Consider the following 22,186-nt stretch of genomic DNA (forward strand, 5'->3'; position numbering starts at 1 on the left):
TCCCAACCAACACACCAATTTGGCACCCAATGTCTCATCGAAACGCCCGAAGTAAATAGATTGTGCCCAGTGCTCATCGGTATAACCAAAATAAAAGTTATGCCATGCACTCATCGAAATGTCTGGAGGAAAATACGCCTAAGACTCATCGACATATAGCCGAAGTAACCTGTACTCAATCTATCCTATGACATGCCAAATATATTCGATTTTGTCCGAATAGTTAATAAGGTAACCAATTATCCAATTCATTATATAACTAAATTTACATTTCATCGTTTTCAATTCATCAACCAATTCATCATTTCATTACATAACATAACATGAATCAACCTAATTCAAAGGCAATTTCATATTTTCATCAAGTTATACTATTTTCAATTCTATTCAGTTTAGCCATCTATTTCGGTAACCAATCTCAACCATAACAATTCAATGCAAGTAATCATTTTCAACTCACCTCAATATCATACTATGCAAAACAGTATAAATATGCAACAACTATAATGATTTGAATCATAGGAATACAAATTGAAAACTCAAGTTATTCATTGTCGGCTCTCGCTTTTCCTTTCCCTTTTAGCGGTCCTACGTCGTCTTTAGATACGAATAATAATACAAAAATACACAATATCAAATTCCAGATCAAATTCACATTCAATTACAAAGCTACACATATTTTACAATTTATTCAATTTAGTCCCTAAACTCGAGACAAGCATAACTTTCAATCTAGACCTTTGAATTAAAATCTGATTTCACATGTATTCATTAGGGAACTTCTATTTTCTATTCCTATCAAAATTTTTTAACATTTTTACATTTTATTTAATTTGGTCCCTAATGTACGAAACTAGCAATTAGACTCTATAATTAAGTCATTTTCTTAAACTAAACTTAATTTCGATCAATTTAACACCTAAATCTTTAGAATATGGAAACTTTCTAAAACTCTAACAGTTTCACAAATTGGTATTTGAGCTAGCTAAATCAAGTTCCCATGACCTCGAATTTATAAAAATTACAAAAAAAAATTACTTAATTGCATTACCTAATTATGGGCTGATTGTTTGAACCCTTAAAGCTTCTTCTTCTTCTTCTTTTTTCTGTTCTCACAGCTGGGGGAAGAAGATGACATATTTTCTCTTCCTTTCCACTTTGTTTGTTATTTATATGTTAATTAACCTTTAATTACTTAATTGATTATGTTTAATTAAATAAATCCTTAATTACTTAAATTAATCTACTCCTACCATTTACTGTCCAATATCTTATGTTTGAGCATGGTCTAATTTCTATTTTGGATATTTGGTTAATTCCAATTGAAGTCCTAAGCCATTTACTAATTAAAAATTCATAGCAATTGTATTTTACAATTTAGTCTATGGGTCTTAATTAAACACAATTTCGGCTTAATTAACTATCTTAATTTCAATTCATCTAAATATTAACTCTGAAAATATCCTTATTTAATATTTACGAGCTCAGTTATCCTTATTTAATATTTACGGGCTCAGTTTACAAAAACGAGATCCAAAACTGTATTTTCTGATACCACTGGAAATTAGGCCATTACACATTATCTATTAATGGACATTGAGAGGAGGTATTATAAATATTTTATTATATAAATATTTTATATACTTTATAACTCTAATATTCATTAGTAATAAAAATTTATTTCTTTCATATTTTTTATATATGCATTGTAAATATTGTATTGATTAATAATAATTACTTCTCTTTTGATATTTTATGTTTGTTATTCTTTATTATCTTTCTTTTTTATTCTTTATGTTATAACATAATGAAGATTTTTATTTTTGGGCTTGCTGCGGTGGCCCAATGATTGTTTTTGGTAAATTGAGGTGATCCATTAAAATGAGTCCTAATTCCACCAAAAATAACACAAAGCCTCATCTACTTTCAGTCCCGCCAAACGCCTGCTGCACCACCATCGACTGCCGTGTTCCTCCTCTTCCCCTACTCACTCACCTCTCTTCATTTCGATAATCCTAATATTGAATTTTACTTCATTTTCGGACCCAGCATGGCGGCTTTTACTTTCACAGCGTCTTCTTTATTCGGTTCCAGAATTACCGAGCCATTAACCTTAATCTCCTCGAAATCGCCATCCATGTAAGCTTGTTAACCAGCAGAACGTCATTAATCCCTATGAATAAGGAATTTGTTCAAAGTATGTTTTTTTTTGCAGGTTGAACTTCGAAAGAACTCCAGTCATTAAAATCTCATGTGATTACTCTTGCTTGGAAGTAAGTTTTTTCTTTTAATCTTATTGGTTTTAGGGAATTAATTGTTTCTTTTTTGTTGCTTTTACTTTTTCAGTTTTCTTTAGAGTAATAATTTTGATGTTATTATTTTGCACGCACCAAATTGATAATTATAGCTGTAGCTTAAACATGTTTGGGGGATTGCATTTGGTGAATATGACTATTAAATTTGTATTTTATAGCTGTTTTATTTTGCAGATGGATGGTTTTTTAATGTTATTATTCATGGGGTTTGTTAGTTTTGATTGAATGTTAATATTGAAAGTGTTTGCTGAAACCATGCATCTTGTCATTTCAAGGTTAAGGATGTTCATTATCGACCTCCAGGGACTCAGATTAACCTTTTGAATGGAGTTAGCTTTTCACTTCCGGAGAAAAGGTAAATGCTTTATTTGTAAATAATAGAATATTACTATTTTAAAATCAATGTTGCATAGGGAATACTCTTAGGAACATTAGGCAATTTATCAGCTGATCGGATGTAAGCTCTCGAAACAAAAAAAAAAGAGAATGGTCATACAACATTGGAATATCCTGCTGCACCTTCTATCCTTTATTCGCAAATTCTACTATGTTGAAGCATATCCAAAGTCGTATCATATATTGTTTATGCATGCTTGAAAGCTGACTTTTTGTTATGGAGTAAATGATTTGTGTGAATTGTTGCAGCTTTGGCTTAATTTTTGGACAGAGTGGAAGTGGAAAAACTACGCTCTTGCAGGTCCGCTATATATGTATATGTGGGCTTTTGATCATTCACTCTATATACCTTGTATGTCTTCTTATTTTTCTTTCTCCTTTCAGCTACTTGCAGGATTGAGCAAACCAACGTCAGGCTCTATTTTTATTCAGAGTTATACAGATGATGGCAAACCAACTCAATCTCCGAAATCATTAGTTCCAGAAAGAGTTGGTATTGTGTTCCAGTTTCCGGAGAGGTACATCATATCAACTGAAAAATTCTGTTTGTCTTTGTTTGTTTGATTGGATTTTGGATCTCTTGATAGCTACATTCTTGTAATTTTTTCTTCATGGGTCTTCTTTTGCATGTTTCCTGGACTTTTGAGTTTTCTTAAGTAGTTGTTTTTGCAATCTTTCAAAGATGTTTCATGTACATGCATGTTTTTCCTGGTACTGTATCTTGTTGATGAAAACTCTTGCTTCTGTTATTAATGCAATGTTTTATGCCCATTAAGCAAAATGCTTCTTTTTATTTGGTTAATGTTTAACTGGTTTAATACCAATTAGTAGTTTGAACTCTTCTTATATATTGTCAACTTAATTTGTTCTCTATCGTTGTTCATGTTCTTACTTCTTGTAAGTTCTATATGTTGCTGGCTAGGTATTTTGTAGCGGACAATGTGCTTGACGAAGTTACATTTGGCTGGCCAAGGCAAAGGGGTGGACCTCAATTGAAGGAGCATCTGGCATTAAATCTCCAAAGAGCATTTAATTGGGTATGCATGCTCGTATTATTTTTTTTATCTACTTGGGGTCATTAAACTTTCCCTCTCACCTATGTACTGCTTTTGGTGGGTATTTGTTCTTAAAGCCTTCATTTTAGCCAAATCTAAGATGAATTCTTTAAATGATGTTAGGTTGGATTGAATGGTTTCTCCTTGGATAAAGATCCTCACTCATTAAGTGGTGGTTACAAACGACGGCTTGCTCTTGCAATTCAATTAGTAAGGACATAGGGAGTTATTTGCAATCTGCAGTACAATTTTTAAACAAGGACATTCATAATGCCAATTCTTTTGTGATTATTTATATCTTGACATGATTTCTGGCCACTAATTATTTTGGTTATAATTCTTTTTCTTTGTTGTTCTTTTTCATTGTCTGATGGCTGAATTGTCTGATGGCTGAAGGCACAAGTCCCTGACTTATTAATATTGGATGAGCCTCTCGCTGGTCTTGGTATGGCATTGCTTTTTCTATTCTATTTTCTTACATTTATGTTATCTTCTGTTTATGACATAGTTTAGAAACTAGAGTTCCCGGATAGAGCATGACTTATGAAGTTCTTTCAAAAGCACCAAGAAATTGTACTAATTGATTTGGCTTTGACATGTCTATAAATAGTTCACTTTCAGATTTCGTTACCCTCTAAATCTTATTGTTCCTTATGCTTCTGCAAAATCAGATTGGAAGGCACGTGCAGATGTTGTTAAACTTTTGAAGCATCTGAAGAAAGAATTAACCATACTTGTTGTCAGTCATGATCTCAAGTAAGTCTTTGATTTCCATTCTAGTTTGTTTCCGTTGGAATGTTATATTAGATTATAATATATAGCTTATGTATGTCATAATTGGGTAAAAGAGAACTGGGTAAGAACCTTCTCTCTTCATTCAATTCCAATGTTGTCTTCTAACAACTCTTTTATAATAATGAGTTGTACAACTTAATCAATCCAAGTTGATATATGTTGTACCTAAACCCTTTTATGATCTATATGATGATATCCAAGATGCAATAAAACGAACTTTGTTGTTTCTAATTCTCTTTCGATTGTATGTGCTAATACTTTCAGCTTATGGAGCGTTTTGGTTTATTTTCAGAGAGCTAGAAGAGTTAGTTGATCGATCTTGGAGGATGGAAATGGGTGGATTTCTGAGGGAAGAGCATCTAGTGGTTTAGTTTAGAATATTGCTCAGGTTATGGACATTTCTCACTTTGAGGTTTTATAGTCCTCTCTTTCTTCAAGTTTTCAGACTAAATTCAGGTATTTCTGTAGCTCAATGATGGATTTCTTTGGGGTGCATTGCTTGTGGATCAGATTATCTCAAGAAAGAATTTGGATGAGACATAAAAATAATCATAAACATTTCTTCAGAAGACTAGAGAAACCAAGTGAACAACTTTATTATGACACCCAGAAGGATAAGATAGATTTCTCCTAATAGGCTTCTTCTATGGAGTTCATCAACACTAAATACATTACAATGGAGTTGATATTGTGAAGACACAAGATTGACATTCTTATTGTGAAGGATGAAAGCTATTAGTAAGCATTTGTTGTCCTTTCTTCTCTACAGCTCCAACACCAAGTCTACAATGGCAGCAGCAGAAGATGGGAAGACATATGTTAGAAAAAATTAATCACTCAACTACTTTATTGCAAATCTCAATACGGTCTATATTGCTACTGTCTTTGTGTTAACATCACAATAATGTATTGGTTAGCAATATATTTCTGGTTATGCCAAAAATATTGCCTATTCATAGGTTAACTATGAACATCAATTGTGGTGGTGTATCAAATACTTCTTGAATTATATTTATGTACTTTTTCAAGAAAAATATTTGTCCAGTACAACGTTCTGATGGTATGCATTTGACCGTTTTCCCTTCGACATCATTGTTTTGATTTTATTTTTTCTTTTCGGTTTTATGGAATGTACTTTGGGATCAACCGCATAAACAATGGTAACTATATACTATGATTTTTTTTGGCTGTTTTGGGGTGGGGGGGGGGGGAGGCTGGGGAATTAATTTAAATGCCCTAGATAGCTGGAATTTATACCAAAAGATTATATCAATGTCAAGGGGTGCATGATACTTACAGTCTGCTTCTGTTTTAATCCAGTGCGCCCCATTTGAACTTGCAGCAGTACAACCAGTAACTCCATGTTGAGGCTGAGGCATTACTGAGAAGGACTTGTAGTTTTGTGTTCCTGCCCTGGATGTTGATCCCTGAGAAAACCAGTTCTTGACTTCAACTTGGTGCATCTGCTCTCCATCAGTACTGTCACCATCATTGTAAGGAGTATTATTCATCTCATTCTTATGCTGAGCTTTTAATTCTCTTTCAGCTATAGAGCTTTCAGGATGGATTTTTCTGTGAAACAGTCTAGTGACCTGCAAGCCACACTGAAAGTAAAACTCATGCTGGCGATCAGAAATCCTTTTACCCCTTTCATTAGAATAGTTAATCTGAAGGACTATACTAGATCTGCTCCATCTAAGGTATAAAAATAAATGGAGAATTGGACTTGTCTTATGTTGCTCTGACTCCTCTCTTTTGTCCCATGTTGAATACCCATATCCATCACATATTCAGCCATTTGTATGAGTTATGATTCTACAAATGTATGAATGAACATGGAAAAGATTGAGGATACTTGAGTTGGATACGTACTTGTATCCGACATCAGGTAAGTTCAAGTAACATAGGACTTATCAGTTGACTCTGCCGATGCTCAGGGAAGAAACGAGAAGTGTTTTTCAATGGTGAGATTATAATTAGATTTATTGGAATATCCATAGAATTTGCAAATTACCAAAAGAAAAAGGTTGATATGTCATGGTTAATTTCAGTTTTTCACTTCTCTTTTTTTTTTTCTGAACTTGCTAGTGTAGGTACCGAGTTCTGTTTAAAAGGGCAAAATCTAAATCCTCCCTAGCTGATATGTTATTGACAATTTTGGCAAGTATTATTTGCTGATAGAGAGTTAGGTCTATATTATCTGAACTTTTCAGTCCTAAAGCTGTGATGGCCAATTCTTGCACAGAAATTGAACATAGGTACGAAAATATAATATTCCAAATATAGGGAACAACTTTAAAATGAAAATTAAACACATACTCGTAATACAGACTCATCCTAAATTCAATTATTATAGTTAAAGACTGTCCCAGAAATATATGCCACTGAATTATGTTATGTTTTATTATTTTATTACCACAAAAGGCCATATTGTGGACTTCTAGACTCTAGGACTCAAATGTTCTGACTTGCCAGAGTTTGACTCGTTTTTCAGTGAATGGTTTATAATCTAAGGCTTGAGAATTATGGTATGGGCATACATGATTCTTGTACCTTCTGCTCCTTATACTCTTTAATTATTGTAGACTTTTTGACTAATATCAATGCTACAAAATATGTGTTTTCAGAAGGCAGGGATGCACCATTGGATTTTTCATTATTGAGGTCCTCCTCCTTTAAAATGCTTATAAAGTTGTTAGAGAATCCAGCCCCTGAAGACAGAAGACTCACCTTTTGGAGTTTTTTCTTGGTTGAAACAGGATTAGTTTCTTTGGTGAAAGAGATAGAACTCCTTGAAGAAGCATGAACCATTTTCAGAATCTTCTTGATGAAATGTTTGAGAGGTTTAATTGTTTGTTTGGTCTGCATTTCCTCTTTCCCACATTTTTCCATAGTACTCTCTTCTGCAATTTTTGTACCGTAGAACAGTTCTGCAAGTGTTGCCTTTTCTTTCTTTACCTGAAATCTTGTTTCTGGAAGTTCTATCGAAGACCCAAACAGATATCCTTGAAGTGGACAAACAATTGCCTTCCCATATTCTTCAGCACTCACTTCTTGCGTTGGCTCACCATTAAGTGCAATTGCGCTAACCAGACTGTTCCTTCCTGATGATTCATGAGACCCATGTTCTTCAGCTTCAGGCCCAAGGAACTTCTCCAGTTCATCATTGATGACCTTCAAATCATTTTCTGTCACCTCTGTTTTTTCTTCGGTTATGTTTTCCAAAAACATGGTGAATCTTGGTGTTACAGGCTCGCCAATAGCCCACTCGGATGCCAGAGTTCCAATGGTCAGAAAATCAGTGGATGTGTCATCTCCAAAGTTGTCTACTTCACCAGCTTTGAAATCTGTGGAGTTTTCACTTTCCTGTTTGCGCTGGGTTGTGTATCTTGATCCATATCCACCGCTGGAAGTTGACTTAGGATGGGAGCCTTGCTCATTGAAGGATGAATAAGCTGAAAGACAGGTGCAGTAGTTCCCTGAAGTCAGGAGTTTAAAGACATCAGACAGCAGTTGCACAAAAAGGAATTTATGTTGTGCTTAAGCAGAACTTATGGATTTTCATTTTAAGCACTTATATTAATGTACTTAGTTTAGCCATCATGAAATGAAGAGAATAAGATACACCTGAGACCATGAAGATGGGTGGCTACTACATTAGAAAATCTTTAAAGGAAAAATGATACCGAGTTCTGACACTCAGCTATGTGGCTGTCACCACCTAGTTTCAACAGTAGTCTAAGGAGCCTATATTTTAGCCTCTGTTTTAGGTTTATAATCTATCTGTTTTATATCTATATATAACTCTGCGAGGGATTCTAATGACTAATGCCTTAGTTCGTGTTGGGCAAGTCAGCTGATTATCATATTCAGCTATGCTGATCCAATCTAGTGATGATTTTCATGCCTCCAGGATTGCTTTGTGAATGAAAGAAGTCGGAATACCAATTCTGAAATCCTTGAAAGGCTCAATATTACTTTGCTGAAACTTATGCTGCATCCATCCTAGAAACTGCAGCAACAACAGTAAGAGGTGAACTTAGCAGGACTTCAAACATTTATGCTACTGTAAGAATCTAATGCATTGGAGACTTACCTTCATTCTTTTCTCGCTTTGAAGAGCTTGTTTGATGTCAGATTGTTTTGGTTTTCATAGGAGGAATGTGTAGAGATAGATAATTTAGACGAATAATGCATGAAACATCCAGGATCTCCTCATCATTACTAGTAGCAAGCAATCTGCCAGTGATTGTTAGAGAGAAACAATTAGAAAAATACAGACTTTGGTTGGCTGGTCTCTGGCAATATCAAATCAAATTGAAAAGTTGGAGACTGGTTCCTGGACCCTTGCTTTCATGACTGTCATCTCTGTCCTGCATTACATGCATTGTTGAAGTATGTGCATGGCTACTTGAATGCATACAAGATCGGTACAGCCATGACTTTACCAAGTCTATCTTATATCAGATTATGATACATTGAGAAGCATGCAAACATATTCATATCCAAATTGGGTGCATATGATCAATGAGACTAGACATTTCATGTACAATTACTTTATGATGTGTATTTTTTTGTAGGATGCTGCCACCATTGCGAGGACTAGGGACGTACTTAAAGGTTTCTACCTCAAATAGCTAAAATAGCTCAAACAATCTTATATGTTAGGAACTGCAATTGTTGATTTCACAGCTTAGTTCAGTTGAAGCTTGGTGAAATCTGCAACATTGTTCAACTCAACTGTTTGCAGATTATAATTGATAATCATGCATTTTCATAAATTTTGTTCATGGAATTTCGTTAACACCATGTTCCTTGTTCTTCTTAATTAGAAATCGTTATATTTTAGACCTTGATTAAAATGAGAACATGGGCTACGTAGGACAGAGGCAAGTTTCACTTTATAATCTTGATTTCCCTGCTTTACTTATTGCGAATGATCATGGTAATACGTCTCTATATCTTGCAATGTTACAGGCTGGTTACAGATTATTAGACACAAATCTTATGCATGATATCAGGGTTAATTCTAGGGAAATGATAGGGAATTTTCTGATTAATTTCTTTTCTCTTTTAAGCCATGTAAATGTGTATATATAGCCTTACTTTTGAGATGAATAGATAACAATTTCATCAAGTCTCTTTTATATTTTACATGGTTCCCTAAATTGAAAAAAACTGAACTCCACCATGCAGTAATGTCATCGTAGTCGTTATCATACACATGGTTGGTGATACTTATAATGAATTTGCACTTGATGCAGGCATGATAACGAGGCCATTTTAGCAATTGAAGATTGGTACTAACATGCTCTCTTGTTCTTGCATTGATATTTTTGGATTAAGAAACTTGCCAATATGACAGGGTTGCCGACACTGATACTTCAGTATACCCCAAAGCATCTAAGAGTCTAAGATGTTAGAGTGAGCCGAGGAGGAAGATATGGTTCGCATCAAGACAAAAGCCACCCCAAATTGTCTTCAACTTGAATCCTAGAGCCCCCCAAATTTGGATGTGAGGGCAACTTTTTGTCATGTGCCTCTGCATATAATCATGATCCATTGTGTTGAATACTTATCTTCAGTCATATCCTATCATTACCTAACAGTGAAAGTGCAGGGCCGTATTACTTACATTACATGTATATTTGATGACAGCTAACATTGTTGTTAACAGTCTTTGTGAATGAAACTTTAAACACAAGTTTCTCTTATGGCTCATTTAATCATAAAAAACTTTTAAGTATCCGCATCTAGCACCTATATCCAATACATATTAAGACGTAAGTATGAGAATACGATCTTCCAAAACCTAAAAAATTGAGTTTAGTTGTTTTGGACACATATCCATATCCAGTACTCTTTTTCTGTTTGGATAATACAACCCACATTTTGTCTTTGTTGATTATGATTGCTTGAAATATTTCATTATTGAGATACTGATTGAGGTGAAACATGTTTGGGAAATTCTATCAAAAACCCTATACTGTACTTGAGGTAAAGTAGGGCTTTGAGGGGATGCTCATTATTTATTATTTCATGGTTTTGGGTTTGAGGGTGCTCATTTTGAGCTGCTAAAGAACATGGGTGAAGAAAAAGGTTGAGAGAGAAGACCCAAGTAGACATAAGACATGTCTAATTGCTATTTTATGGAAGAAAGTGGGAAAGGGTGCCCCCGGCCCCCCCTCGGTTTACTGTGTGCTACAGTCTATACCAGGACAAGAGCTAAAAGGTTGCAACATACGTGACTTTCTGTTGGCTAAATAAACCCCAGATTTGATGGTGGACATGTGAATCCCACATGGAACTTTTACAAATTTTCATTGTTTTCCCTTTTTTTTTTCTCTCTAAACAGTAAATTATAAAAATAGTCACTCTACAATTAGTATATTTTATTTTGGTCACTCAAGTTTAAAATTTTTATTTTAGTATTAACATTATCGAAATATAATAATTTAGCCACCTATCCGTTAAATCACTAATTGAAGCTTTTTCTTATTGGAATAATAATAATTTTAGCCCATCAACATTTACTGATTCAATCAATTTAGTCTTAATTCTAAAAATATCAGCAAATTTAACAACCAACTTTATAGATTTTATCAATTTAGTTTTGACTCTTAATTTTTTTAAAATTTTAATCTTTAAAAAATATTTAAAAGTTCATTTGTTGATAAAATACATAAATTTGATAAAAATACATACAAAATTATACATAAATGAATATCCATTTTCTCTTTTTTTAACATCAAATTTATTTATTAAATAAAATAATTTTAAAAACCCACAAGCAAAACTTAAATCAGATTGAATTCTCTTCCTTTTTTAATTTTATTTTATAAACAATAATTTATTTATTATACTTTTAGTCTTATTCTTTAGTTCTCGTCAAATTTACTAAGTGCTAGGCACCGCCATCAATAACACCTTGAATTTTTCGATTTTTGCATCTTCCGTCATCATACTATCCAACTAGGAATTGGTTGCAAAGTTGCCAACATGACTTTCCACTTACTAGATCTCAAGACTTCATCCTCACTTGTGTGTGTATATATGTATATATGTATGTAGATATACATCCCGAATTGCATATACCCTCAAGTTGTAGTATTGATCCAACTTGAATATGATGATTATTAATGTTGAAAAAAAGGAAAAAGCTGAATCTGTTAAGTCCTCTTCATGAACTTTCTTTTCCTTAAATTGTTTTATTTATAAGATTATTATTTTATTTATAAAACTATTACATTAATAAATAAATTTCATGTTAGAAAATGAATATAATTTATTTATATATATTATTATATTATTTATTTTAAATATAATTATTTTTAATCTGTAAAATTCTAATAATCTAATTCTTTTAAACCGAGATCTTAATATTTTGAATTGATTTCTTAAAATATTTAAGAATTAAGTTACAGTTGATGCAGCATGCAAGATGGGGAAATCTCAGAAATCATAATCATTGATTCTAAGGCACCTAATATGAGGTCTTTTAAGATATTGGCTGTTTTACCAAATAAATTAAATAAGGGTAAACTATCAAAATAGTCACTATTGTTTCCCTCAGGTTATATTTTAGTCACTTATGTTTGAAATGTTCATTTCAGTCACTTACGTTAACATGTTGTAACATTTTAGTCATCGAGCCATTAACAGTGTAATGGTGAGCTTACGTGACACGTTAAATCATCATTTCAAACAAAAATTTTAGGTTAAATTATACAATTGGTTCCCATATTTTTTTCATTTCGAGCAATTTTTTTCTTTTCCTTTTAACTTCTTCTTCTTCTTTTTTCATTCTCTTCTTCTTCTCCCTTTATTTTCCTCTCTTCTCCATCGCTTTTAATATAAAAGAAAAAAATTAAATTGCTCAAAACAAAAAAATATAGGGACCAATTATAAATTTAACCTAAAATTTTCATTTGAAATGATGATTTAAAGTGCCACATCGACTTACCGTTATACCATTAATGGCAATTAACACTCAATGACAAAATATTACAACACAATAACGTAAGTAACTAAAATATAACATTTCAAATATAAGTGACTAAAATGTAACTTTGAAAAAAAGTAGTGACTATTTTAATAGTTTACCCATTAAACAACTACACATTCTAAATAAATATTAATACTTAATTTGATTAAGCCAAGGATTATTACTTAATAGGCGAAAATTGAAAGGTAGACCAAAAACTAATTTTAAATTTGATTATCTATTTTCTTAATGATTTTATTGTCATGACCCAAAACAATAAAATCTAGGCTAAAATTTGAGGATAGTCCCTACTCCCTACATTTATCAATTTCTTTTACTTACAATTGGTTCCTTTAATTTTGGAATTACTCATTTTAATCCTTTTCTTATCTCTACTTAGAAATTTAGCTTTCAATCTTTACCACTTTTATTAATTTAACCCTATGTTTTTTATCCAAAAATCTCTTTTCTTCTTTCACCAGAAATTGATCTCACATTGCCAACCTTCTTTTCTTTTCTTTTCCTTCTTTCTTAATATTTACTATTTTATAACTGTTTAAAACATTACTTGCAAAGAAAGATAAAAAAAAACTCATTACATTTATTTATTAAATATTGTTGACCCAATCAATAATTTTCTCCATCATAAAATTGAAGAGAAAAAGATGTAAATAATATAATTTTTATCAAATTATAGTTTCCTTTTTTTTTGCTTCAAATAATTTTTATTTTTAGATTTTTATGCATTTTAGCTATTTATATTTATATATATATATATATATATATATATATTAATTTTAAAGTTATAACATAGCATATACATTACCACACCTACCATCTTGGCTTATCCCATAAAAATGGTTAAAATATAAAAAACAAGTAAGCGCTAAATTAATAAAAATTACAAAAGTTGAAGCCTAATTTGTGATTAAACAAAAATAATGAAAAAATCAACAAAAAAACTGAAAATGAATAATTTAAAAATAAAGAGATTAAAATTTAACAAATAAAATGACTAAATCCAAAATCTAGAATATAGCAAAAGCCTACCAACAAAACAAATTCATAATTAAATAGCCCAATAAGCACTTCAAATAATAAAAGAAACCCAAACAACATAATTCATTTTATATTACACAATTAATCATTCCAATTAAATAAATATTTTATTATTTAAATATTTAAAATGAATAAAAATTCAAGTTAATGATTTAAATATATAGAACTTCATATTGGCCTGATAATTAAGGTGTTTATTGTCCTAGATGTAGTCTAGGTTCGAATTGTGCTAATTACGTTGTTGTTAGGCTTTTACCCTCCTCTTGTAAATAGTAATAGAGTAAAATGTTGTCGTGTGACTTTAGAATTAAAAACTAAAAGTTAAAGTAAAACTGAAAAAAAAAAAAGAAAAAAAAAAGTCAACAATAGTTTCTATAAAAGTTTTGAAAATCTCAAAACTAATATTTTTACAATATTAAATTTTATTTAAAATGTTCATTTTAAATTATGTCACATAACATCGACATCTTATTTAATGATTAAATTAACAATCTTAGGAACAAAAAGACTTTATTGATATAACATCGATAGTTTGAGGATATAATTAGAATGTTTTAAAGTTTAAAAACCAATTTCAGATGAGGATCATAATCAATTTTTTATGCAACTAACTCTGTGAGTCGGATGATTTTTTTTTAAACATTAATCTCATTATAGGTTTTTATTACATCTGTTTTTTATACAATGTCTAGAATTACCTATAATTCTTTCTCAGCCCTTAAATAGGAGGATAATGTATTTGAACGCATTTGAACCCACGTCCTCCTACACTAACAACAATGTCAATGTCAATCGAGTTAAGACTCAATCAGCGAGTTGGAAGAATATTAAAATGGCAAAAGATCGTTAAGAACAATATAAAGCAATAGAAAATTGAATTTTATATACTTTTATTTTATTTTTAATTTTTAATTTGTAATAAATGAGATTTACACCTAAAAATAATATCATTAAGTCAAATATATATTTTGTTAGTTATTAATTATTTTATTAATTGGTTAATTAAAATTGAAGATTCAATATAATATATTCAATCTGATTTTATTAGCATTGATGTTATCATTTGTAAAATTAATAAATTAATAGCAATAACAATTATAGTTAAGTTAATAATCTCTTGATTTAATAATAAAATTATTATTATTTTAAATTATGATACATAAAGTAATATATTTGTAAATAATTTATCTAAAAAGTAATGAGATTTTAATTAAAATAATAAAATATTCAAACTTTAAAAATGATATTATTAAGAAAGGCAACCACGGATTCTTAACATAACCTAGAAACAAACATGAAGAATTTTAAAAAAAAAGTTTTGGAAATATGGAATAATGCTCTACCTCGTAGAATTAAACACTTCCTTTGGTTAGTTTTACATCGAAGACTGTGAAAGGGTTAGGAGGAATTTGTCTTAACAACACAGGGTGTATACTTTGTGGAGGCCCTCAAGAAACATATTTACACAATCTACGTGATTGTCGTTTTGCGACTGAAGTATGGTTGTAGATGATTTCTGTTGATTGTGTCTCTAGATTTTTTGAATTGGATTTGGCCGCATGGGTAGTTGCCAATCTTAGAGGACAATTTCGGTTTGGAGCTAGTACTGGAGCTGAGTCTATAATCATCTTTGCGACCTTCTGTTAGATGTTATGAAAAAATAGGAATAATTGCGTGTTCCAGCAGGCGATTAGCAAAGTAGAAGATATGATAACATGTAAGGGTGAGCATTCGATCGAATCGAAAATTTTCGAGTTAATTGAGTTTTCGAATCTCATTTTATCATCCTAACTTTATTTGGAGTTTTCTCGAATCGAGTCGAGTGAGATGGAATTCGAATCGAATCGAATCGAATATATTTGTTCGAGTTAAATTTTAAAAAAATAATTTTGGGTCATTATAACCATTGTCACCCATCGTAATAAAATTTGTCCACCTTAATCAATTTTTTTATTAACTTTCATTACTTCATAATTTATTTATTAATTTTTTATATACTGGTTAGCTTCTTTGCTTGCTTAGTTGTTTCAATTATCTTGATTCTTGTCACTATGTATTTTAGAATTAAAAATATATTAAATGTAAAAATATGATTTTTAATAAAAGTTATTTTAAAAATAAAATGTGAAATTGATACAAATATAAAATTTTAACACGAATATTTTATGGCATAATTAATAATTCAATTTTAATATAAATATTCAATATGACTAAACAATTCAATAATATAAATAATATAAAATGTGAAATTTAATTTAATAATATAAATAGTAGATATAAATAAAATTATTACTATTTATGTTTAGTGATTTTTTGGATAATTTTGATTTTTATTTGAGAGTAAAGGGTGAGAAGAAAAGTTTAGGGAAAAATAAAAGTTTTGGATAATAAAAGTTTGAGGAAAGTAAATAGGGAGTACAATTTTGGAGGAAAATATTAAAAAAAATTGGAGGGGAGGGTTTGGGATAGATGGGAGGTGGGATGGAAAGGAATAAAAGTTTTAGGGAAAAGTGGGAGGAGTAAAATTTTGGGGAAAATAAAAGGTTTTGAGGGTTTTGGGAGTAAAATTTTGAGAAAAAATAAATGGGAGAGTAAAATTTTGGTGGAAAATGGAATTTTGGTAGATTGGGGGGTTGGGAGGGGAAGGGAGTAAAAGTTTTGGGGGGAAACTGGAAATAAGTAAAAGTTTTGAGGGAAAAGTAAAAAGGTTTGGGAGTTTGGGGTAAAAATGTAAAATATTATAGTTTGATATTCGAATTATTCGAGTTATTCGAGTTATTCGAATTCGAAAACTCAACTCGATTCGAACTCGAAATTCAAAAAAAAAATTCGAGTTGATTCGAATAACTCGATTAACTCGAATAACTCTATTCGTTTAACTCGAAATTCGAATTTCTTTTCGATTTTTTCGAGTCGAATCGAGTTTTGCTCACCTTAACATGCACCGAGTGTTTTGCTAAACATATCACCCAAGCTGTGATGGAGAGGTGGTGTCCACCCAACCATGGATGGATCAAAGTCAACACCGATGAAGCGATTAGTAGGGATGGAAACTGGTCAATGATTGGGAGAGTATTACGCAGCTTGTTTGGGAATTGGATTGAAGGGTTTTAAAGATTTGTTGGGAGGGGTTCGACTATGGTTACTGAGTTGTGGATGATTCTACATGGCTTAGAAATAGCTCAAAGAAGAGGCTACGCTAAGGTGATTGTCGCATCTAATTACATAATGGCTGTGGATATGACTAAAAAATGCTCCAGAATTAGACATTCAATGACTCTTGTTAGGAAAATCAAGGAAGTTTCTGGTCAAGTTTCAACAGTTAAGTTTCAGTTTGTGAATAGGGAAAGAAATAAGGTTGCCGATTGGCTAACCAAATCATGTCATTCTAATGATATTAATTTAGTTTATGTTGATGTTCCTACACCGAGACTACTTTTAAAAGACATATTAGGTGATTCACATGTATAAATAACTTGATTTAAGGTAATGTGTTGCCTTCTCTTATCTATCAAAAAATAAAATAAAATAAGCTTTTGAGGATTTTGGTCATACTTATAGATTCAAATCATTGAATGTATGTGTTTTTTAGTTTACTATAGATTATTTTAATAAATTGATGATTAAGTCTTAACTTAATTGATATAAATATTGTTGTTAGTATTAGGAGGATGTACATCCGAGTACGTTAAAACACATTTATAATCTAATTGGAGAGAGACTATAGGTAGATCTAAACATTTATATAAAAAATTATTTTAATAAATTTTATATAGAATATAAAGAATATTTGTTATCTTTTTTTTAAAAAATTAACTTATATCATCCATTCAATAAAAAAATAAATATTTAAAAAATAGTTTCCAATTAAGATAAAGATTTGGGCGGGGGAATCCCCCGTAAATTCTGACACGGCACGCATGGGCTTCTGCTGTATAATAACTCAGAATGGAAGAGAAAACCATTTTCTAGTTTAGCCACGCGTCAGTCTACCACTGGACAAATCAACCTCCAAGGCTTACCATTGGTTGGATTTGCCAACAAACTTTTGAACGCAATTCCTTTTACCAAAATTTCCGTCCCTATTCAAACCAATCCAATTCCGCCAAAGACAAAAGAATTCTTCCCCATTAAATCCCCTTATCCGACTGAAAATATTCCCTAGAATCCGACCAGATCCGAAAAATCATGGGAACCGAGATATCGGAGCCGTTGATTCTCGACAAGGAAAGCATCGACGACGGTGCCGGCATCGAATCGGAGCTCGTCCCTGAATGGAAAGATCAAATAACGATCAGAGGGCTCGTGGTAAGCGCCTTGTTAGGGACGCTCTTTTGTATCATCACGCACAAGCTCAATTTAACCGTCGGGATTATTCCGTCGTTGAATGTCGGCGCCGGGTTGCTCGGATTCTTCTTTGTGAAGTCGTGGACCGGTTTTCTGACTAAGTTAGGGTTTCAAGTCTCACCTTTTACCAAACAAGAAAACACCGTCATTCAAACTTGCGTCGTGGCTTGTTATGGCCTTGCTTTTAGTGGTAAAATGCTAAAAAAAAGCCTTCAGCTTTTAACGAATTTGATCCTTCTTTTGGCAAAATTTGATTAAAATTCGTTGTTGATTAAGAAATGATTAGCTTGTTTCTGTTCCGTTTAAAGCACTGTTAGCTTGATTTTGGCCGTTAAGTTTCGCTCTGGAGAAAAACGCCTCCAACTTTTAGTGAAATTAATCAGTTTTTAGCTCTAAATGATTAAGAAACGATTATTAGTATTATTAGTAAGGTTGTTAGAATTTCATATTATTGATTTAACTTAAAAGTATCGAAGAAGTTTAATTATCAGCGTTAAATTAAATAATTAAATGGACTGAGGAAGCTCTAGATTTAGTGTTAAATCAAGTAATTAAATTGAATCTTAAGCTCACTACCTCCGTCTTCTGCCGTAATATCTTATCTTTGACAGGGGGGTTTGGGTCATATATGATTGCAATGGATGAGAGAACATATAAACTTATTGGTGCTGATTACCCTGGAAACCGAGCTGAAGATATTAAGAACCCGGGGTTAGGGTGGATGACTGGTTTTCTCTTTGTTGTCAGCTTCCTCGGGCTGTTTAGTCTTACTCCCCTTCGTAAGGTACTGCTCTTGTTATAATCCTTATTATAAACTCCTTTTATGAGATAGTTTAGATTTCAGTTAAAGTTTCATTTTTGTTCTGAAAGTGATGTTCTCTGTACACTTAGTTTTATTCAAGTATCTGTGGCTGTAATTTTGGTTTAATTTTGGCATTGTTTATATTCAGCCTTGTTGAATTGATTTTAAGTGTTACAGGTTTATACTTATCAGTAATTTTTTGTGCTTTGATTAAAAAAAACCTTGGTCATTTAGATGTGATAATATTTTGTTTATTGTTACGACCATCCTTTTACCAATACGAGTGCACTTCCAGAAGGTTTTCTCACAGTATGTGGTTGTAATATTCTAATTCAACCTTCTAATCTATCTTTGTATTGTATCAGGTAATGGTACTGGATTATAAACTTACATATCCAAGTGGGACTGCCACAGCAATGTTGATAAATAGTTTTCATACTCACTCTGGTGCTGAGCTTGCAGGGTACTTATTACATACATTGTGCTCATTATCTTTTCATAGATCTACATGCAGTTTCCATTGATGTAGCACTTAATCAGAAACTTAGTGGAAAGGAAATTCGTTTTTCTAATTAAGTTATCAAACTTAGATAATTAAGAATGGAAGGTCTATCTAGTTCTAACAATCATGCATTTATTAACATTAATGAAACAGCTGCTTAAATCATAACCTTTGCTTTATAAATAACTAGAGAGAATGGTGTTGACATTTAAAAACCACATTGTTTTTTCCGGATTATATATATACACACATACATCATACATCCAAACACACGCACACGCCAAAATATATAACATTTATGGTATTTTACAGGAAGCAAGTCAAGTGTCTTGGAAAATATCTAAGCATAAGTTTCATTTGGAGCTGTTTCAAGTGGTTTTTCAGTGGTATTGGCGATTCCTGTGGGTTTGATAATTTTCCCAGTTTCGGCTTAATGCTGTTCAGAAACACGTAAGTTCTCTCAGATTTAGTTTCTCATGTAAACTCCCACTTTTTCCTTTCTTCCCCTGTTGAAAGAATGCTCGTATATGTTAATAAGAATACTTGATCTTTCTTTTTGAATCACTATTCAAGGACAATGGGACCTTTATTACCATTAAATAGAGGTAAAGTTGATGGTAAAATATATGTGATGCATTATTTTATGTGTAGTGAGTTGGTCCTTCGTAGGATTAATATGCTACCAGTTGAGGGAAAAGAACTAACAGAAAGAAAGAGGCCATAGAAAGATTTCAAACTTGATTAGCATGTATTCCAAAGCCATACATATGTCTATAATTCTAATGCATGCAAGATGTCATTTCTTGATTGATTTGTGCTAGTAGCTTGGCATGTAATCAGACATTAATTTGGATTTGAGTAAAATCTCATCAGCATGATTGATGATTTCTGTATTAAATGTTTTAATAATATTGTTGCCTTCACCTGACTCCCTCATGCAGGTTCTATTTTGACTTTAGTCCAACCTATGTTGGTTGTGGTCTTATTTGCCCCCACATAGTCAACTGCTCAGTTCTTCTTGGGGCTATCATATCGTGGGGTTTCCTCTGGCCCTTCATTTCTGCACATGCCGGTGATTGGTACCCTTCTGGCCTGGAAAGCAATAATTTTAAAGGTCTTTATGGGTATAAGGTACAGTGAAATTTTTTATGCTTTTGCTTCTGTTACTGTTGTGAAGAGTTTTGATGGTTCTGTCCGTCATCTTCTGGTTTTCTGCTCAGTCTTTTGTCCTAATGGAAATGTTCTTTTCTCATAACTCATCTAAAGAGGTTTTCTGGGTCATGACTTTTTCACAGGTCTTCATAGCTATTGCTCTTATCCTTGGGGATGGTCTTTACAACTTGATCAAGATAATATATATATCTGCAAAGGAAGTGTGCAACAAAAGCACCAAGCAGAGCAAGCTTCCTATTGTTAATGAAGTTATAGGTGAGGATGCCCTATTTTTTCTTTCTTTTGGCCATCTGTGAGGATGCCATGGTTAGGCTGCTGCTTTGCATGCATTCTTTTGTGTTGTTCATGTGCATGTATCTCTCGGTTTTGTTGCTTTTTTTCCTAGCTTTAGGAATAGTGAAGTCATAGTCACCGGAGAGTGGGTTCTACTAATATGACATTTGTTCATAGTTCTTGGTGAAAACTCATTGATAGATGCAACTTTAGTGCCTTAATTTGAATATGTAAGTTTGCCTTGTCAAAACTTCTGAATCTTTTCTGAACTTCTAGGCAAAATGTGTATGCAAGTATCTTTTTCATTGTTCTTAAAGCATTCTGCCCTCCACTGTGGGTTTATTTAACTATTGTTGTGCTTCCGCAGATAATGAGAGTTCTAAAGTACTTGCAGAGCAGAGAAAAAGAGATGACATATTTCTTAAAGACAGGATACCAACTTGGTTTGCTGCTTCTGGATATGTGGCCTTGGCTGCTATATCAACAGCTACTATTCCAATAATCTTTCCATCTCTAAAGTGGTATTTGGTTCTTGTTTCATACATTATTGCCCCTGCTCTTGCCTTCTGCAACTCTTATGGAACTGGACTTACAGACTGGAACCTGTCTTCCACTTATGGGAAGATTGGTCTTTTCATCATAGCTTCCTTAGTCGGAAGCGATGGTGGAGTCATGGCTGGTTTGGCTGCCTGTGGGGTTATGATGTCTATTGTCTCCACCGCAGCTGATCTAATGCAAGATTTCAAGACGGGTTACCTTACTCTATCATCAGCCAAGTCTATGTTTGTGAGCCAGTTACTGGGAACAGCCATGGGATGTGTCATTGCTCCACTCACATTCTGGATGTTTTGGACTGCTTTTGAAGTTGGGTCACCTGATGGTCCATACAAAGCACCTTATGCGGTGATATTCAGGGAAATGGCCATTCTTGGTATTGAGGGCTTCTCGGAGCTTCCCAAGCATTGTTTGGCTTTATGTTTCGGATTCTTCATTGGTGCTGTTCTTGTAAACCTCTTGAGGGATGTGACTCCCAAGGAAATTTCACAGTTCATTCCTATTCCAATGGCTATGGCAGTTCCATTCTACATTGGAGCTTACTTTGCGGTCGACATGTTCGTTGGAACAGTAATCTTGTTTATATGGGAACGAATTAACCAGAAGGAAGCAGAGGATTACGCGGGTGCAGTTGCTTCAGGTTTAATTTGTGGTGACGGTATTTGGACAATACCATCAGCCATACTTTCTATCTTGAGGATCAATCCACCAATTTGCATGTACTTTGGGCCTTCTCTGAGTAGTTGATTAGGAAACCGACTGGCTATCATTTGGAATTGTATTGTATGAAGTGGAAGGTCTATTAGATTCTGTGTATATGTCTGTTCTTTTGTATATTTCCAATCGTGGATTATAAGACAACAATCTCTATCAAGTAATTGGATTCATCAGACGACTTATCTGAAATCTCAAAGTCGGTTTTACAAGTAA

At 32.6% G+C, this 22,186-nt stretch overlaps 3 protein-coding genes and 1 long non-coding RNA gene across 7 annotated transcripts; 3 read left to right on the forward strand and 1 right to left on the reverse strand.

The window, feature by feature from the left end:
* Positions 1–1,896: 1,896 nt before the first annotated feature.
* Positions 1,897–5,646, forward strand: LOC105777273 (ABC transporter I family member 11, chloroplastic). Of its 3 annotated transcripts, none has more exons than XM_012600430.2 (11): positions 1,897–2,139; positions 2,216–2,273; positions 2,591–2,670; positions 2,961–3,012; positions 3,096–3,229; positions 3,634–3,748; positions 3,890–3,976; positions 4,163–4,211; positions 4,438–4,522; positions 4,854–4,949; positions 5,030–5,646. In XM_012600430.2, exons 1-10 carry the CDS (start codon positions 2,051–2,053, stop codon positions 4,930–4,932), a joined length of 828 nt encoding a protein of 275 aa, XP_012455884.1. In that variant the 5' UTR covers positions 1,897–2,050; the 3' UTR covers positions 4,933–4,949; positions 5,030–5,646. The 3 variants fall into 3 exon arrangements, with proteins under 3 accessions (XP_012455884.1, XP_012455886.1, XP_012455883.1); XM_012600432.2 differs by having other exon boundaries at positions 5,072–5,646; XM_012600429.2 differs by having other exon boundaries at positions 4,854–5,646.
* A 1,438-nt stretch (positions 5,647–7,084) lies between these two features.
* On the reverse strand, positions 7,085–8,971 carry LOC105775240 (protein LAZY 1). The gene is made up of 3 exons (XM_052622330.1): positions 8,658–8,971; positions 8,507–8,573; positions 7,085–8,040 (listed from the first exon to the last, which is right to left on the reverse strand). Exons 1-3 carry the CDS (start codon positions 8,661–8,663, stop codon positions 7,085–7,087), a joined length of 1,029 nt encoding a protein of 342 aa, XP_052478290.1. The 5' UTR covers positions 8,664–8,971.
* On the forward strand, positions 8,037–10,275 carry LOC128033860 (uncharacterized). 2 transcript variants are annotated; one of them, XR_008190023.1, is made up of 2 exons: positions 8,037–8,629; positions 9,142–10,275. It is a non-coding gene; the product is annotated as an uncharacterized LOC128033860 (long non-coding RNA). The 2 variants fall into 2 exon arrangements; XR_008190024.1 differs by having other exon boundaries at positions 8,037–8,594.
* Positions 10,276–17,647: 7,372 nt separating this feature from the next.
* Positions 17,648–22,186, forward strand: LOC105776897 (probable metal-nicotianamine transporter YSL6). Its single transcript, XM_012599851.2, has 7 exons — positions 17,648–18,141; positions 18,563–18,735; positions 19,119–19,216; positions 19,568–19,705; positions 20,197–20,386; positions 20,551–20,683; positions 21,069–22,186. Exons 1-7 carry the CDS (start codon positions 17,793–17,795, stop codon positions 22,001–22,003), a joined length of 2,016 nt encoding a protein of 671 aa, XP_012455305.1. The 5' UTR covers positions 17,648–17,792; the 3' UTR covers positions 22,004–22,186.

The sequence above is a fragment of the Gossypium raimondii genome, chromosome 10, assembly GCF_025698545.1.
Source record: "Gossypium raimondii isolate GPD5lz chromosome 10, ASM2569854v1, whole genome shotgun sequence".
Lineage (NCBI taxonomy): Eukaryota > Viridiplantae > Streptophyta > Magnoliopsida > Malvales > Malvaceae > Gossypium > Gossypium raimondii.

What these genes read in the sequence shown, in the direction of transcription:
- LOC105777273 (XM_012600429.2), top strand. Translation starts at nt 2,051, where the DNA reads ATGGCGGCTTTTACTTTCACAGCGTCTTCTTTATTCGGTTCCAGAATT. An exon ending in TCCAAAGAGCATTTAATTGG is followed by an intron (nt 3,749 to 3,889) that starts GTATGCATGCTC and finishes AAATGATGTTAG; the next exon opens with GTTGGATTGAATGGTTTCTC. An exon ending in TGAGCCTCTCGCTGGTCTTG is followed by an intron (nt 4,212 to 4,437) that starts GTATGGCATTGC and finishes CTGCAAAATCAG; the next exon opens with ATTGGAAGGCACGTGCAGAT.
- LOC105775240 (XM_052622330.1), bottom strand. An exon ending in TTTCAAGGATTTCAGAATTG is followed by an intron (nt 8,041 to 8,506) that starts GTATTCCGACTT and finishes TCCTGACTTCAG; the next exon opens with GGAACTACTGCACCTGTCTT.
- LOC105776897 (XM_012599851.2), top strand. Translation starts at nt 17,793, where the DNA reads ATGGGAACCGAGATATCGGAGCCGTTGATTCTCGACAAGGAAAGCATC. An exon ending in GTCTTACTCCCCTTCGTAAG is followed by an intron (nt 18,736 to 19,118) that starts GTACTGCTCTTG and finishes GTATTGTATCAG; the next exon opens with GTAATGGTACTGGATTATAA. An exon ending in TTAATGCTGTTCAGAAACAC is followed by an intron (nt 19,706 to 20,196) that starts GTAAGTTCTCTC and finishes TCCCTCATGCAG; the next exon opens with GTTCTATTTTGACTTTAGTC.